This window comes from Macrobrachium rosenbergii, chromosome 59, assembly GCF_040412425.1.
Source record: "Macrobrachium rosenbergii isolate ZJJX-2024 chromosome 59, ASM4041242v1, whole genome shotgun sequence".
Lineage (NCBI taxonomy): Eukaryota > Metazoa > Arthropoda > Malacostraca > Decapoda > Palaemonidae > Macrobrachium > Macrobrachium rosenbergii.
In genome coordinates this window covers 9,198,659-9,218,489 of record NC_089799.1, presented here as the reverse complement: position 1 = coordinate 9,218,489, position 19,831 = coordinate 9,198,659, and the positions used below count along the sequence as shown (strand labels likewise).

Here is a 19,831-nt window from a genome sequence, read left to right as displayed (position 1 = left end):
TTAGTCGCCGAGTTTGAAGAGAAAATATATCCAAATAATATCCATAGCATAGTTCACTGGTGTTGGCATAGTAGTCTTCTCACTGTGTCTTGTCCCTGTAATTTATGTGTATGTCCTGTATGTTTTGGTCTCATTCCCTTTGCAAGAAGTGGATAGAATCAGGTTAGAGGTTGTGCAGAAGTGACCTGAACCTTCAAAAGAGAAAGAAAAGGCCACCACAAACACAAAGGTCATCTCTTTCACGTGGGGCCTCAATAGCCAAGTACCCCGTTTTCAAGAAGTTCCTTGACCCCTTCAGTATTGAACCTCGAGTCTCCTTCAAGATGATATTCACGATCCCCTAGGAAGAGGTCAGTAGCAAGGGGAATTACTCACCTGTACTTGAGTCTGATTTTAATCACCTTTGAAAGTAGAAAACCTCTGTATATATTAAGAAAGGAAAAAGAGAAGAAAACAAGGAAGAAGAAACTGTCAGCAGACCGAAAGCAATATTCGATTTGATATTTTTCTCGTCCAGTTGATCCTCTTATGGCGACGCCCACCCGGGCAATCATAAGCGGGGTGGCCGATAGTAGCGATCAGAGCAAGGGCGGGGCCCCCCCACCAGTTGGGGGTCCTTGGGAACAGTTGGTGGCCTCACTCTTAGCCCAGCACACGGCGCTCCTTCACAAACTAGCTTCCGCCGCTGCTGCGGCGCCGCCGTCTTCTGCCACCGCAGCTGCCGCGGCTGCCATCGCCTGCACGAGAGGTCACCGCTGCAGCTGCGGCCGTGGGCGCCGCCGCTGCTGCTGCCGCCCCACGACCCCTTTTGCACGCCCATACGCGGTCTCCCGCGCTTAGCCTCGGCCACTACGCTCGCCGCAACTGGCGCAACCGGAGGAACCGACTGAGGAAGAAGCTGCGCAGGTTCTACAACAACAATAACAACAACAATAGCAACAACAAAAACGCCCTCAAGAACTGCAACAACGCCAACGCCAAAAAGGGGTGGGGGACGACCGATCATCCCCCCGCCCACGGCACCGGAGGTGTGGTGGAGGAGGAGGAGGAGGAGGAGGCGGCGGCGGAGGAGGAGGAGGTGGGTGGAATGGCCAAGAGTCGTCTTCGTCGTCTTCATCGTCGTCGACGGCCCACCACTATCATCACCACCACCACCACGACCAGGTACCTCAGCTACCACAACCTCCAGTTGCTGCTACCACTACTACCACCACTACCACACACATCAGGAGGACCTTACGGTCGGTTGTGAGGTGAGAGGGGTGTTATAGTTCATAATATTTATTTTATACCTACATATCCGATAGGTTTATCTCATATATATATATATATATATATATATATATATATATATATATATATATATATATATATATATGTGTGTGTGTGTGTGTGTATTGCGTGTGTGTATACATATATAGATAAAATATGTATATTTACGTATATTATATATTTATATATATAAAATATGTAATGTATATATTATATTTGTTTGTGTTTGACCAAGAGACCTTGGGAAAATAGTCTTCTTTGAAAGAAACTGATAAATTAAGTAAGAAACTCATTTCACCATTATTTGGCGTCACCTTTGGGAGAGAGAAACTCCCGCCCACCAGTCAACCGAATTTTGAATGGGAACCAGCGTCAGGTTAAGTGATGGAAAGGGCATAGGTTGGGGTAGCAGCTTCATCCCTTTAGACATTGTAGCTGAGTGGTGTTAGCTTTCTTCACCCGGCAGTCTAAGAATTCTCTTGTCCTTACTTGAGATCGCTTTCTGTGAGAATGAGAATTTTTATTATTATTGTCATTGGTACTCGCTTAATGGTCTGCCATCTTGAAGTTAACTGATTTTTTTAGATGATTAATGCTGCATATTGCTAGACATAGGTCTAGCAATATGCAGCGTCTTCGTGTGCTAATCTGATCCACTGGGCATCCCTGTAATTAGGAAATGGTATTTCGAGAGGAGTACTGGACGTGGATAAGGAAATTCAAGGTTTTCTTTTGGAGATAAAGTATGAACCATTGCTTATTTAAATGTTATTTTATGGCTGTTTCTTTAATTTTTTTTTTCAGAATTTGCTCAAGTGTAGAGGCTTTATGTATATATGTGTGTGTGTGCGTGTGTGTGTGTGTATATGACCACTGTCTTTTTTTAAATTGGAAGTTTATTTTTGGTCTGTTTGTAGTTATTTATTAAGCAGTTTTAAAATGAGAGCAGTTTTCTCTTGCATATGGAAATAGTATCAAGAAGCTGTGAGAACGACAGTGCGTGAACCATTGATGTTTCCTGGAGGAAATAAAGCAATAAACCAAGGATGGTCAGGGATAGAGAATGTTGTTGTTATTATTATTATTATTATTATTATTATTATTATTATTATTATTATTATTATTATTATTATTCAGAAGATGAACCTGTTCATATGGAACAAGCTCACAGGGGCTATGTTTCCAAAGAATATGTTTTCATTTAAAAGTAGCCGGATGTTGAAGAGGAGAGTTATAAAGTTTTGGATAGTGAGACAATGGTCCAGATTCCTCATGAGATGAGGAGAGTAGTCGTCAAAGGGGGAAAGAGATGAGGTAACGAAGAAGAATGGAAATGAGCGAAGTAGTAGTAACGAGAGAGACTTACGAAAGGTTGGACACCAGAGACACCGGATAGAAGACAAGAATAAACATTCAGCTTACAACTGCCAGCGTTAGAACGTAGAATGTATTAGGAAAAAATGTTGTGTCTACTTTTGAAGAAATAGTGAATCGTGAAAAGACCGAAGAAGAAAGCTTGAGGTGAGCAAAATAGGAAAAGATTTTGTTAGAAATGCGTAGGAATGTAATTGCCGTTGGCAGTAAGCCAGATGAAGACTGGCAGAACAGAGCGACCTCTGGGAATTTTCATTTTGTTTGATGAAGACATTCTGAAACGCGGTAAAGGAATGGTTGTTATTTCTGCACAACAGGAAACGTAACCTCTATTGGTATTATGAACTTTTAAGTCAACAGGCTTCAAGTAGAGGTTCTGTTTACATCAGGGATACCATGGAACGTATAATGGCGGCTTGCATCTGCTCTGTGACGTCACATTGTACTCTACTACATGTGATGTCATGAAACATGTCACTAGTTGACATTTTGTGTATTATATTTCATTATATTGAGTTTTTTCATTATATTTCTGTACATTGAGTAACTGGCCTTTTTGGTGGAGTTTTAACTAAGATGCATAAAACGAAAGGTTTTCTTATAAGATGTACCTTATTTCCATTAGGAAGTAAAACAGGAATTTCGGGATAAATGCATGTTTTTCAGATACAGTTGGCACTGAAAACATAAAACATATGTTTGCTTGTGTGTATGAGAGAGAGAGAGAGAGGACTGATCCTGGAGTGACCTGTACTATATCATAAACTGTAAGCACATCAAAGATGGAGAGTTAGTGAGAGTGTACATCGTAAGCAGAAAAGGCGATTTCCGGTGGATCTGTGAGCTGTGAAAAAGGAATGAGACTTGCAGACTTGTAACTTTCGTCCGTTGCCGATCACTTTTTCACAGTTCTCCTTCTTTATTCAGCAGTGGCAGAAAGCAAACAGCTAAGACGCGTAGGCACACTAAATATATAACTAGAACGTGAAAGGAAGCAGTTCATTTATATTCTTCTCAACACTGAACTCATGAATCTGAAATTCCGTAAAACACGTGACTTTCAAGAGTTTTTTCCACGAGGACGCAATCTGTGTTGGTAACATAACAAAGATTTCTGAACCTTGTCACGTAACGACATAGTTCTTAGTTCTCTGTCACTTATATGTAAAATGAAGTTTGGGTCGTGATACTGACTTCTTTCAAAATTAATAAGATGGTAATTTTGTTATGGGTTCCATACACACTTTTTTGCGGTTTTATGATTGTTTTCATCATTCTAATATTTAAAGAAAAAAGTATATGCTTTCTTTGTATCATAAGTCTGTTAAGGCCCCTAGTCCCCTTCAGTCCATCTGAATTCGTTCAATAATCTGTCTCAATGTTGAAAGGATGTCTTCTCTACGTATATTATTTTGTTTATAATTTCATTATTTTATTTTCGTTAGTTTTTACATTTTTATTTTCAACAGATTACAGTCACGCCTCGTTCCGTGGTTTTCGCCGCATTCAGAATAACCGTAGATTATCACTTTTATACGAAGCATTATCAGGAGTTTTCATCTTCTCACCAAATATATTTGATAAAAACGAACCTTATTTTGTGGTGTGGGGGAGAGGGGTTTGTTAGCATGCCACCTACCCCCATTATGGTGGGATGGTGAGGAGAGCCGTTGCGTTTTGAGTCAACAAAGTTAAGATGATTATGACTTCTTCCCAAATGTTACCTCAGTTGATCATCGTCTCTGGGGAAATGTTTGCTTTGGGCACCATATGTTTGTACGTAAAACGGAATCTTTTGTTTCTCAGTATTTTTAACTTAGATTTTTATTATGTTTATGACTGCAGTATATATATATATTATTATATATATATATTATATATATATATATATATATATATACATATATATATATATATATATATATATATATATTCATATATATATATATGTATTGTGGCTATATCAAGTGTGGTAATTGTAAAATTTTTCCTTGCTTTATGACTAAAATAATTTCATTACGACATGGAAGAAGAGTTAAGAGTTTTAAGACTTGCAAGTTTTATCTGTAAGTACATCCGGTAGTTAATTATGTTAACTTGTAATCGGGACTGTTGTGTTTAGAAAGAAATGATGACGGGCTTAGCTGTTTGTGAAAAAGTGAGTCAATGATATAGAGTATTTGGGTAACCATGCTAATCGCGTTATTGTAATAAGCCAAAACGTAAATGGCACACAATATCTGATTACAGTCTTTTTATTTTGGGTGACTCTTACCTACTGCTAAAGATAGCTGTATCTTCGCGTTGGCATTCAAAATATAAAGAAGATTGCTTAGCTAACCCAGATGACTGTCCAGTTCTAGTTCGCCTGTTCTCCACCAGGTGTGTGGAGTGTTTCTGAATTGTGTTCTCTCCCTCTCCAAGGTCCACCTTCTTGTAGATCATAGATGTGCGTGATTTGCTATTATAGTTGCTGTTGGCTGTGTTTTCACGGTATTTTGACTTTGTTCTGTTCATTCAGGATGTCTACGAATGACGGTAGGAACGAAGCATCAGGATTTGCAGGGATGTTTTCTTCGGTACCAGATTGTTTTCAGTAGAATTAGATACGTGCTGCATTCTGTAGAGTTAGATTGACTAACTGTTACTGTTGTAGGGATGTTAACTAAGTGTGAAGGGTGTAAGGACTGATCAGACGAATTTATGATTCCCTGAGAGAGAGATAGAGGTATATAGTCCATCACATGATTTCCAATAAGGGGGCTTTTAGTTTCGAGTTCTGCTACCCCTGTTTAGCTCACTTTTTTGGTATCAAACTATAGGAAAATAGGTTTACTATCCATTTCTGCCTGTTTCCAGGTCTGCAGTTACCCTGAAACATGTCGAATTTCATGATTTTTACACCTACCCTATACACATACTTTTCTCCTGATTTAAAGATAATTTTTCAGTTGTACAGTGCCTATGACTAATATTTGAATGGTTTCACTATTATTGTGAAGGTCTTTAAATTATCTACAAATCTTCGTCATTAAATTCTGAATTTGGCAAAAATAATTTCTTAATAATTATTGACGCAATTTATGATAAAATCGGCATTTTTATCTTAATTTTACTTTTTTCATAGCTTTTCTTTAAAATATTGATATCTGATAACCGTGTATTATTCAAAATTCTAAGATCTTTCAAATGCAATTAACAATGTTCTAATTCTAATAGTTTTGACATGGAAACAATATGAAATATAGTAATGATGTTACACAATTTTTCGTTTTATTAGTTTTACTTCTCCAAACTTTCTACACACACAAGTAGGTATATTAGGAATATTTTTATAATATTTTAACTGGGAAAGTTCATTCCATTATTGACCGTAAAAAGGGCTATGGGTGCTTAAAAGGCTTTACCTTATAATTCTTCTTTCCTTTTTCTTAGTAAGCAGTAAGTCTTCTGGTGATGGTGAAGAGTCCACAGTAAATGCAGAGTATTGTAGAAGCTAGTAGAATATGCATGATTAGAATGGCTTCTTTTGATATGCATCCTCCCGTAATTACTCCTACTAATTCTCAAGTAGACTTTTCGAAGTGTCTTTGTCATAAAGAGGGTACAGCTGGTGAATTGACTCCGTTCTCCATAGTCACCTGGCATACTGTCTACAATGCAGCCAGGGAAAGAAATTATGAAATCTATAAATGCTTGAAGGACATGTTGGACAGTGGACCATAAGTGTCTGCCATCGGACCTGCTATCAGGCCTACACAAATCGAGATCACATTGCAAGGCTCAAAAGACAAAGGGATGAGAACTTTGTTGAACCTGCTGACAATGAAGACCTGTCATTCAAACGGCACCACCGTTCCAAGGCCAGCCTCCGTCCAAACTCTGTGTGATCTGTCAGACTAGAAAGTATGATAAAGCCAAAAAGAACATTCTGCCCCTAACTCAGTGCATGACTTTTGAAGCTGGATATAGAATCCTTCAGGCTGCAAGATTGCGAGAAGATGATCGTATAGTGCGTGAACTTTCTGACAGTGATCCAATTGCAATTGAAGTGTGCTACCATCATAGTTGCTATGTTTGGTACACCAAGAAGAGATCGTTAGATGCTTTTAAAAAATGTTAGACGTGCTTAGGGGGCACAAAACAATGTCAATGAGCATTCTTTTATAACATTTCAATACTCGCCTAGCAGCACATGACAAAGAAGCTCCAAATTACAAATCGTACAAACTCAAGAACCGCTTGCTTAAAACCTTTGGAAAACAACTTTCATTTTGGCAACCTGGCAAAAAGAATGAATCAGAGATTTTGTTTTTATCAGAAATTCCTAAAGGGCAAATTGTTGAAGCAGGTTTGCGACTTGCTGATACCATAAGGCGTGACTTTGACTCCGAGTATTCTGAAAATGAAACCCAAACGGACCCTAGTCCTATTACCAGGGTAGATCTCTATCATGTGGCAAAGCATCTTAGAAGTGAACTAAAGAAGCAGGAAAATCTAATGACAGATGTTTCTTTAGTTGATGTGACCTTAGATAAAGCACATTTGCCAGAACAGGTTTACAACTTCCTTGTTTGGATGATGTCTCCAGTCGAGTTTGGTGGGGATGAAATGGAGACTGTGGAACCAAACCAGATTTACACAGAAGAGTCATGGCTGTTGGACAGGATCTCATATACAATGTGTCCAAAGGGAGAGTCAAAACACCAAAACATGTCTCTTTAAGCATGACCATGAAAAATCTGACTGGAAGCTCCCAGCTTGTGACCATTTTAAACAGATTTGGACACAATTTCTTAAATGAGTTGCTTGAGTTAGAATCTGCTTTGGCCCATAAACAGATAAAAAAAAGAGAAAGGAGGGGGAATTATTGCCAAATAATATCCTGCCAAATGTGTTCACAACTTTCTGCTGGGACAATAATGACCTCAATGAGCAAACTCCAGTGGCAGTAACACAACCCACTGTACTAATGGCATCCTCATACAACGCAGAGTCCACACTTGTGAACCTCCACCAGATCCATCAGGTGACAGTGACTTATTAGCCTATATTTTTCACAGGTACTGACAGTACTGGTGCTTTCTCTGGCAAGGGAAAGGCGGCAGCTCTGGCTTTGATTGAAAAAGATCAAGACTCTGGAAAGCCTTTACAAATGCTTGGAGATTCTTTTGAAGAGAGTCCAGAACTCTTCAAGTCAGTGTGAACAATTCACTGTGAAGCTCCATGGCATTGACCATGTGGAGAGCATCAATGAAGCTCGGTATTTTCTCTTTTGTGTAAAGAGTCACCAGTCACATCAACTTCCACCACCTCAGAATGCCCTGAAGCAACACAAAACGAGCCAACTACCAAGCAGCATTGTGGAAACGAGCTCTCAAACCTGAACCTCGTGAACCAAGTCCAAGTGGTCATGGCTGGACTGTGACTAATGATTCTTTCTCCATTTACTGCACAGACAAAGGACCAGCTCCAAAAGTACTGATGGAATATACCCGCTGTGGTTGTAAAACACCCTGCATGACTAAACGTTGTAGTTGTAGGGGCTTGAACCTGCCCTGTACTGATGCATGTCAATGCACCAGGGAATGTACACACAGAGTTGTGCATTCTTGTGAAACAAATGCAGATATTGAGAGTGATGAGGAGGGCACTGAGGACTAGTGCACCATTAAAATGATATATGTCATACTTTAATGATGCTTTGCTACAGTTTGCACATGGCAGCGTGTTTATGACATGATGTGCCAAATGAATACTACTGTTAACAGTGAAAAATTCATATTGATAGGTTTACCTGTATCACTAACTGTGAAGAGAAGGTATTTTCAGTTTGCCATATACAATAAATTATGTATTTTTTATATATTTGATACATCAAATTTTTTCCTGATTATGATCAAGGAAATTACCAAGTGTTCTATTTCAAGCCAGGAAAGCTGTATCTAACATGTTAGTTTCTTCATTAATCTTTTTACAGTATATATCTCCTTTATTTCACTAGCTATAAATGTGGAACATGCATGAAACCCAATTAACTTCTGGAAAAAATCATTACTAGAAATGTTTTTAGCAAGGAATAAATAAATTTATTTCAGATATACAATTGTTTTCATTACTTAGTTTGGAGAATACGTTCAAAACCAAATATGCTGTTTCTTAATGGCTGTGCAAAAACGCCCTTAGTGAAGATGTAAAAATCATGAAATTAGACATGTTTCAGGGTAGCTGTTGACCTGGAAACAGGCAGAAATGAACAGCAGACTTATTTTCCTACATACTGGTACCAAGAAAGTGAGGTAAACGGGGCGGGTAAACGAACTCAGAATTTTGGGGTCTCAGGTGATAGACTAATATAGGAAGAGGGGAGATAATCATATCGATAAAGCAATCAATTAGACAGGGATATAGCCCACGTTTTACTTCAGTGCTTCATCGCCGGCTGCTTCGTCACCTAACTACCCATACCACCTCCTACTAGACCTAGACCTGATCCTCAGCTCCGTCCTCTACTACCCTTCCGTTCAGAAAAAGCTTATTCTAAAATGAGACTGGATGTTATATTATTCTAGAAGCTGTTAAAAGTTTGACCGAATTCTGTCACGATCGTTTAAGCGTTTAGCTGCTCATTTGTCAAAAGATCGTTGCGAGAGCGTAATCGTTCTACCCAATGATAGAGAGGTTAGCGTAATCTTAAAGAGAATATCAAACATTGTGATGTTAAGACTAATGTTAATTGTTCAGTTTTCATGATACTGTGTCAGTAGACTTATCTCTTTCTCTCTCTTCCTGTTGCTTCACTCCTCCTCGTAATCTACTTCCTCCACCTGTATTGCTTTAGCTTCGGCTGTTGGTGGCTTTTCGTCTTTGTTCATTTGTAATGATTCTCCTTCGGTTTCTGCTGCATAGCAAGCGCCTCTGTCGAGGTAACTATTGCTGTTTCAGCAGCCTTATTTCAGGTGATATCCGTCTCGATATGCGGTCGTGTCAAATATTAAAGTATTACTGGCCCTCATCTTTCTGCTTCCTCCCAAGCTCCTTTCCAGCTGTGCACTACGAGAGGCACTACGTCATTTTTCTTAGGCAGTTGTAAGAACCCGGACCTCTTGTTCTTTTAGACACCAGTGAACTTAGTGAAGGTCTGTGGCAATCGTACGGTTGGTCTAGAAATGTAGGGAGTTTGATCGGGATGAGAGAAGACGCTTCACATCTGCGATTATAATCTTGAATTCTTAAAAGCCTTAAAAGCAATATATATATATATATATATATATATATATATATATATATATATATATATATATATATTTATATATATATATGGTCATTCTAAGCCGGCTGTCCGCGATGAGCTAGCCTGTGGTAAGTGACGTTTTCCTAAGTTATTTTACCTGCTGAACAAGAATTTAAAATAATATTTGGTCCGCAGTGAGCTAGGCTATGGCAGTTGACGTTTTCCTATAGAACTGCAAGGCTACGTTCACACGGCTTTTTAACCGCGCGGTCGATTGTTCAGTGTTAGCTTATGGAATCGTTCACACCTAACCGCGGCGGTTTCCATTACGCCTCGGTAGCGAGATTCCCCTCGCCAACGCGCGATTACCGGGCGTGTTGAGATACATACAAGTCAATGACATCATTCACACACAGCGGTGAACCGCGCATGCCATCATTGGTTGTATGTCATCCAATAAGAAAAGAGATTGTGTGTTACCATAGCAACCCTGGCCACCACGCCTGGGTGGTCCCCATGATCACAGTCACACACACACTATTGCATCGCTGTCACTGTCAGCTGTTAACTATGGAAGGGATAATTTTGATACCGATTTATTCATAAATGAAATTGAAAATTAAAAAAAGTTTTCTTCATACTCTCTTTAAAGATGGGTACAATATTACAAATAAAACCAAAATGTCTATCATGTAAAACTGGGTGTACCTTTGGCGCTCTTTTGCGCCGATTCAGTCTGCGATTCAACAGCCAAAACGCAAGCTATTTCTACCACGTCCATTCTGACACTGGATGTTACAAAAAATTATATATGTATATATATATATATATATATATATATATATATATATATATATATATATATATATATATATATATTTATATCATATATATATATATATATATATATATATATATATATATATTATATATATATATATATATATATATATATATATATATATATATATATATATAATATATATATATATATATATAATATATATATATATATATATATAATATATATATATATATATATATATATATATATATATATATATATATATATATATATATATATATATATATATATATATTATATATATATATATATATATATATATATATATATATATATATATATTATATAATTATATATATATTTATATATATATATATATTATATATATACATTATATATATATATATATATATATATATATATATATATAAAGAAGATTATTGGAGTGTTTCACTCACTTGTCAAAAACGCTCGTGAACGACACAGCGTTAAATGAGCGGTGGCTGCCGTGGTTAAAAACGCCCTGTGTGAACCTACCCTAAGAGACCGCACCGCGGTCTTTCGGCCGCATGTGTGTTGTGGGTCATCCATCGGAGGAAACGAGACAAAAGCAAGATCATCCTGTTTTCTCTCTCTGAAGGAATGCAACTTCTACCATACAATATTTCCATCTGTTTCTCCCTAACCATTTTTGTCTTGATTTATGTGCAATCATCACTACTTGCATTGCCATGCAAGCATTCCAGTCATGTACTCATAATGTTTCACCGAATCATCTGTATCAAACTGTATGTATGTTTCTGTTTGTGAAGATGCCAAATGTCTCACCATTTCACATATATTATGCTACTGCATTGTATACATTAATCTGTCTCAAATCTCATGCAATTGGCCATATGTGGAATTTCCTGGCCTTTCCATTGATATATGTTTTATCATTGTACATTTATTATGTCTTCACAGAAATGCATCTGTTTGTCAGCCACCAACACAGATGTCCAAACATTACTTCTGTTTTGCTCCTGTCTGTGTGTAAAACTACTTTATGGCTTGCACCAGCCAATAACAACTTCAAGATTCTGTACATTCATTCAGTAAGGAACCACCAATAAACCAGACAACACCCAGCCAGTATGTCACTCAATCTTATCCTTACAGAACTTTACCTGCTGAACAAGAATTCAAGGTTATATTTTGGCGGCCAAATGTAATTGAGCTGTAATTTACCTTAGAAATGTAGCCGTTGGGAATTGAGGTTTTGGGTGGGAGAAGACACTTTTGAGAATAGCTGACGGTAAGGGGGACTCGTTGGGGATTGGAGGTTTTTGGTGGGGTAAATAACTTGGGAAAAGGTTTGGGCACCTTATTGTTGTGTTTCCTGTTGCATATGTCATCTGGAACACAAAAAACAAGCATAAAAAAAAGGACGAATAAATGTACAGCGGGAGCCGTTCCAAAGGCACTTTTCATGCATTACTAGTACTGCTGATTCCAGGTCCTATCACGCATGTGCGGTCTTACAGGTGAGCCAATCACCAGATGCTTCCAACAGTCCAACAGAGAGTAGAATTCTAAGCCGGTGTTCCACGGTGAGGTAAACTGTGGCAGTTGACGTTTTCCTGTGTTATTTTACTTGCATTACAAGAATTTAAAGTACGAGACCTCTTGCCAGAGCATAGCCTTGTAAGAATCATTCAAATGCGGATAAGGCGCGGCAGCGCCAGCCTCGGGCCACGCCAAAACTGAAAGCAGAAATGGTAATATTTTGCCATTGACGCTTCTCGCTCCGACCGTAAAAGCTTTCAATGGTGTCCAGTCGACTTCCAGACTATGGCAGCAGCTGGACGCTTGTGTTATTTTACTTGTTTTACAAGAGTTTAAGGTCATATTTTGCCAGCCGCATCTGTAGCTAAACTTAATTTACCTTTGAACTGTATAGGTTGGTGCAGGGACCCGCTGGTACCGTTGTCGTAGACTTCAAGATCAATTACATTTTAGTTACAGCCGATCACAAAATATTATTTTAAATTTTGTTCAGCCGTAAAATAATATAGAAAATGTCAATTGCCATAGCTAGTTCATATCGGACAGCCGCTTAGAATCACCATAAATAACATGGAAAAACGTCAGTTGCCATAGTCTAGCTCCACTGCACGCTATTCGCTTTTTGTGTGGGAAACAAAACATTACCGCTTTCCGCTTCAACTTGGCGTGGCTCTATAGGGTCGCCGCGGGCAGAACGGTAAAGGCGCACCTTATCCGCATTTTTAAAAGATTCCTGGCAAGTTCGTGATGTTCTGGCAAGAGGTAATTACTTCAAATTCTTGTTCAGCAAGTAAAATAACTCAGAAAACGTCAATTGCCTGCCCTCGCAGCTCGCTAAGCTCAGAAAACCGGCAGCTGCCGATTGGTGAACCAAAGCTAGTGCGATGTGTTAAGGCTTAGAATCAGTAGTACTAGTAATGAATGAAAAGTGCCTTGGAATGGCTCCCACTATCCATTTATTCCCCCCTTTTTACGCTTGTTTTTTCATGTTCCAAATGACATATAACAGGAAGTACAACAATAAGGTACCCAAACCTTCCCAAGTTATTTGCCCCACCAAAACCCAAATTCCCAACGGGTCCTCCCTTAGTGTTAGCTATTCTAAAGGGTTTTACCACACGAGCTCTAAGATAATTTACAGCTAATTACAGCTGAGCTGACAAAATATTACTTTAAATTTTGTTCAGCAGGTAAAGTTCTATAGAAAATCGCTAACTGCCAGCCATAGCCTAGCTTCACTGTGGACAGCCAGCTTAGATCTACCATATATATATATACATATACACATACACATGCTTACATACATACATACACATACACACTATATATATATATATATATATATATATATATATATATATTAAAATATAAGAAAATATTCTTAAATTTAAGAAAAGACCAACCAGGCAATATCATCAATGTTTGTTCTCTGTTGTCCAATCGAGCAAGTCCTTCCATCTTTGGACAGAAATAGGGAATATTGTGTTGATTTCTTAATTTGTTCCTGTTAGGAAAATCAGCTAAGCAGAAGGAATCTGACTTCCAAAGGAATGGTATCTTAATCATCAAGTATGTCAGTTTGAATGAACTCTGAACTCTGATTATAGACCTCTTGATGATGACTCAGAACAGAAGGTTAACAGTACTCATCTTCCCCACCCAAGATCCTCAGACTGGTGCACCAGAAGTTTTTCTGCAGGATTACTCTGTAGGGGGTAGTGCCATCAGTGCACCTCACATGGTGCACTGTAGGCATTACTTGGGTTCTTTGCAGCTTTCCTTTGGCCCTTAGTTGCAACCTCTTTCATTCCTTTTTCTGTACATCCATTCATATTCTCATTCTTCCATCTGACTTTCCACCGTCTGAACGACTTCATAGGTCCTAGTGCTTGGCCTTTGGCCTAAATTCTATACTACAGTATTCCAGTTCTGCAGGATAAGCCAGTTACAGATGCTTACACCTTACCTCCTTTAGTGATTACTAGAGGTACACAGCATGTTAAGAGATTTCTGGAACTCCAAGGATGTCCTTAGTAGTGACTGAAGAGGAATTGATTTCAGGATCTATATCCTCCTGTGGAATATCCTCTAGCTGTCTTCCCTCTGGTAAAGATCATTTTAAACAACTGCATGTCCTGAAGTTTTCAAAACTTATGGCATATCTCTGAGTATCTCATTGACACTATCATATCTCTGAGTATCGCATTGCCACTATCAACTATCTCATATGAGTGTGAGGTGTATAGTGTGTCTTGAGAGTCTACCCTCAAGTTTAGTTACTAGACAATCTATCAATTTCAGAGGCAGCAGTTGGTTTTTCAATCTGGAATTGGTCTCTAGGTACTGTATTTCCTGTGTCCAAACCACTGTAGACAACTTAGTAAAGTTATATATTTCCTGAGTTACTCAAAAAGTTGTTGGGCCCAGCTACTAGAGGATGTAGTTCAATGATTTTGTGCATTTTATGTCACACGTAACTGATCGTTGTTGAAGACCTGGACCTTGAGGTCTTTAGGTCCCCTTGAAATTGGGATGCTTGGAAATCTTAATGCTCGTTTTTGGAGACTGGATGTGTTTGGAATTTTTTCAACTTAATTGGCTGTCAGTTAGAATTTTGGCAAGAACTAAAATTTTCAAAACACACCTGGTGATGAAATTAATGTTGTTGAAATGAGTCATATTATACTAGATATTGTTTTAAAAGAAACATTAATTAGTATGCTTTATTATTTGCATTAAGGTTTACTGGGAATTGTAATGTGTTTTGCAGTTTGTTTTTTGCTTACAGTGCTGTACATTTAAATCTCTTGACATATACAAAAGAGTACATTATACATCATTGAACCAAAATCCTAAAGTAAAATATGTAATGAATGATATGACAAAGTAAGTTTACCCTGCTCTCCAAGAGTTACAATCTGTTGAAGAATGTACACCTTGATGTAGTATGCTTAAAGTTAATTCAAGAAAATCATTTTGTGTCATTTCAGTGTGCGGGAGACCCACGCAGTAGCTGAGGCACAGCAAGAGAAAAATTCCCGACTGAAGGAAGCGTTTGGTATTTCTGAATACTTTGTTGAGGGTTCGTCCTTGGACCCCAACAGACGGGCCAAGGAAGAGGTGGCTCGGGCTGCGGCAGAGAAACAGAAGGCCTCAGCCTCTGCTGAGGGGCAAGGGCCAGAGAGTGCTGGCAAAAAGTACAGTTGGGTTCACACGCCCTCGCCCTCCCCTGAACGCTCTTCATCAAAGAAAGACAAAAAAGATAAGAAGAAGAAGAAGAAGAGGAGTCGAGACAGGTAGAGTTATCTTATTCTACAGTTTTGCAATAGGCTAAGTAGTTAACCTCAGTGCTGGTAGCATTCTCCACAGGACAGTATAAGAGCTGTGCCGCTCCACTGCCACTGTGCAGTTTGCTATACCATCTCCCCCTTCCTGCTTAAGGATTTCCAGGGCCATGGGGCTTAAAACAAACAAAAAAAAAACCTTCCCCTGGACCAGACCTCAGTTTATTTTGTTTCTTTAGTTACTGTACTGTTGTTTGGGTAGAAGTATCACCTGATTTTGAATGTTGTCAAGGATGGTTAGGTTTAGTGTTGTCTCATCTCAGGAATATTAGGCAGTGAAGGATGTAGTATGTATATATATTAACATCATTATTTTCATTATTGACAGGTCATCAAGCATTGAATCTCGCAAAAAGCACAAGTCAAAGAAGACCAAGCGCAGTAGGTGAGTTATTCAATATTTGCTGTTGTCTGGCAACCCTCTTATCTTCCTTAGGGTCAGATTTGATGCCTGATACAGCAGTTTGACTTGACTCTGTGCTTTCAAACTTGACTTGAAAGTTTTCCTATGACATGTCTCAATGAAGTTAAGTATATGATGATTTGTCATGAATTCATTCCTATATATATATATATATATACATATATAAACTTCTTTAATTTGTTTTAGTGCTAGAGATGGGACAGTAGGATCTTGTTTTTCCCTGTAAATGATAAACATTATAAGTGCATTAATCGTCAGATCCATCATATGAGATATTTGTTTTCACATATGTCTACTTGCCATCTTGTATCTGAGGAGAGATGGCAAATAATTTTCTTTTAATCCTTGTTAGTAAACGTCAGTCATTATACTGCATACTGCGCCATTAATAAGATGGCTTTTTATAGGGTTACTGACACACATCAAGAATTTCCAGTATCACATCATACTAGAAATCTGAAGTCATGCACTACCATTGATGAATTATGTTGCCAATATACCAGATCACCTGTTTTTCCATCAGTATACATCACCATTACTCGCTATGAAAGTAGATGATTAATGCATGAGTTGATTACTTCATACAGGATAATCCAATTTCCATCAATATGTACCCCTAAGGATGTGATGTGTTGTCATGTGATGTGCTACATATATGAAACATATATACTGTATACTGTATTACAAAATTGTTTAATCTCCATCTGGTGAAATACTAAGTACACACTAATGATGTGATATCTTCTTATTTTTTCCTTGCCAAGTCTTTCCTTTACCAGGGTAATAAGCAAGGTAAAACACACGGCTCACCATCAATGTTTGCCAATATTCCCAGTGACTAAGCATTCAATAACCGTCAGAATTTTTAGTACCGACAAAGACAGACATTTGGTCCACCAGTATTTTATGCTCAGGTTATTGTGATGACAAATTCACATGTTCAGAGAAGGGTCATTTGAAATTACTCAGTCAGTTGTAAATTAAGGTCTGTATTGCAGTCAGACTTCAGTGTAAAAAGTTCTTTGATTTCAGTGTTTAAGAACCAAATTGAACAATTCAGTGGGAAATGAGCTTGAATCTTACGTTCGAAATGTATTTTTCATGCTTCATTTCCTGACCTGCAGTTTTAAAAATGGTATGTAGGAATTGCAGCCAGTTTTATTCTTACACCAGAAGTGTTTCACAATAACCTAGCAGTGTCAGTCATTGAATGCAGTTACATAAGCAAGGTAATTGCACAGTGTATAAGTCCCGTTTGGTGATGGTAAGTTCAGTGGCTTGACCTCCTCCTCCTCTGCATGACTTGGCAGATGGACAGAGTGGTAATGCTTAGCATAAATACCATCATTGTTCAACTACTTTGAATCATCTGTCAGAAGTTTCTTAATTTTTCAATTGATCCCACAAAAGATTTATACCTCTCTGTCCATAAGTTGTTTTTTAGTTCTGTCTTATGTTTTAGTCATCTTTTTTATTCTCCTAAGTATAGTATGATTCTATGAAGAATGATACATTTTCTGTTTTTGGGAAAAGAATATTGGCTTTTTTTCTAGCTTGTATGAAGGTTAGAGACAAGTGAAATTTTTAGCCAATACAAATGTATTGCTTCATTACTGTACAGTACTTGTTTTTATACAAGTTATACCCCAACATGATATATTTCTTAATTTTTCATAGAATCATTTTAATATAGATTTAGGACCATTGTCAGATAACTATACAACTTTGAGAAACCTGTATTGTTGATCATTTTCTTTCACATTGTTATTTCATGAGCTCAGTACTGTAATAAAGAGTAACATTTTGTAGGGTCACTTTTTATTGTTGTTAACGTATAAGAGTGCGTGTCTGCAAGACGTGCACAGGTGTGTAATTGAGTTGCATGTTTGCTTGCTTGAGTGTTTGGTTACTTTTCTCAGAAGGTAAGTACCATATATTGTTATAGCTTTCAGCTTTTCTTGACATAATGGTGTACCCATCATCTTACAGGAGCAAGTCACCAAAGCGCAAGAAGAGAGATAGAAAGAAGAAGAAAGAGAAAGCAAAGAGAAGACATCGCTCTTCTTCCACATCCTCCTCCTCTTCAACGTCTTCATCATCCTCCTCTTCAAGTTCAGGATCTGATAGGTAAGTTGATGTTCCCATTCTTTCCATTTCTTCCATGGAACACTCAGAAATACTTGTGTAATTGTAATAGTTTGACAAAGAGTAAAATAGATGGAAAAAGTCACCATAGTAGTTATTACTAAGTATTTGTATCTGTTGTCTCTTAATACTGAAATGTTCCTTAGAGAATTTTTTAAATCCAAACTTGAAATGTGAAATGTTGCAATCATTATAACTATAATAAAGTAGTCATTCAATTAATTTTCATGTGTACCACAGTTAATGAAGACAGCAAATAGTTAAAATACTCAAGGAATTTCAATAACTTTTTGTTAATACTTTGGCTCAACAGTGGTGTGAGGAGCAAATCACGACGACGACGTTCGCGTAGCCCAGCTGCTCGAGACAGCTCAGAATACCGGCGTAAGGTAGGCTTTGTTTGAGAGTGTGTTTCTTAGTCCACATGATTTGTGGTCTGATGATAAATAATGCCATGTGGGCTTTAATGGAATCTGGATGGTTATGAAAGGAAAGATAAACAAACTTGGATATTGTTATGGCTCTGCTTACAGTATTTTTAGTTTGGTCTCTGTAAGCATCTCCTATAATAGCGCCATTACGTATGCTGAAAGCCTGGGTCAAACTTAAAAGATAATACGTGTCACCACCAGGCTATACTGGCCCTTATGGCATTGAAATATCTCCACACCAAATTATAGCATATGTGAAAGTTACCTGTAGTTGTTAATGGAATAAATTTATAAAAAGTGTTTAAACTTATGATTATGTAGTGTTGTATTTGAAGTTTCCATCTTAGAATAAGTTGAAATATAACTTTTAATGAAGGTTTACTTAACAAAGCTATTAGTGGCTGTGAGGTAAGCCAGCTTTTTTCTACTATAAATAATATAATTTGCTTTCTTATCAAATTGTAGTTTTGTTGATAATTTCTTGTGCAATGCTTATTTAATTTACTTAATTCTGGTTAAAGCCGATTATATTCATTATTATGAGTATTATTATTATTATGATTATTATTATTCTTAAATTGACTTGATTTTCTTTCACTGATAATGTATCTTGAATTAATTGTAAATACTTTCTTCTTTAATGTGGTAGAAAAACTTAAAAATAATTTTTTTCTTTATGTTGAGTGTAATGGAGTGATTGGTTAGTTGCTATTTGTCAGCAGCAACAGTAGCTGTGGTTAAACTGTTATTATTATTATCATACCATGCACCCTTGTAGGAGTGGGGCGCGCGAAGTAAGTATGGCAGCAAGTGGGTGCTGCGCTGGTGCTCTACTACTGTGGGGGTGTGATATGAAAGGGGCAAAGGGAGGGTCATGATTGCCATAGGAAAAGACAGGGAGGAGAACAGTTTCCTAGGGAGATGGGGCAACAACAGTAACCAAACACAAACAGGGTCACATCATAGTTCAGCTTGCCTGAGAAAACTATGTGAGAGAGAGGATCCATTAGAAGACATTTTTGTCGTATTTGAACAGAACATTTATTTTTTTTTTTTAGAACTTTCCTTACAGTTTGACCATGCACAAAATTATTCTCATCCTGTTGGCATTTGTCAGGCAAGTTGATCTCTGCATGAACCCATGTTAAACACTTGCGTTGGATCCTTGCACAATTGAGCTTCTGTACATTGTCTGTATTCTTCGTCTCCTTTTCCAGTTTTCTCTCTTTCCTAGTGATTGATATGCAACCTCTAGTA

General features: G+C 37.7%; 1 protein-coding gene across 1 annotated transcript in view; it reads left to right on the top strand.

Moving 5' to 3' along the window:
• The first annotated feature begins 388 nt into the window (after positions 1–388).
• Positions 389–19,831, top strand: part of LOC136837760 (serine/arginine repetitive matrix protein 4-like) — a 39,712-nt gene continuing 20,269 nt past the window's right edge. Inside the window, 8 exon segments of the mRNA XM_067102677.1 lie at positions 389–756; positions 758–987; positions 1,029–1,117; positions 1,193–1,253; positions 15,221–15,526; positions 15,903–15,959; positions 17,988–18,125; positions 18,457–18,532. Of these exon segments, the coding sequence (XP_066958778.1) occupies positions 529–756; positions 758–987; positions 1,029–1,117; positions 1,193–1,253; positions 15,221–15,526; positions 15,903–15,959; positions 17,988–18,125; positions 18,457–18,532 (1,185 nt within the window). The 5' untranslated portion in view covers positions 389–528.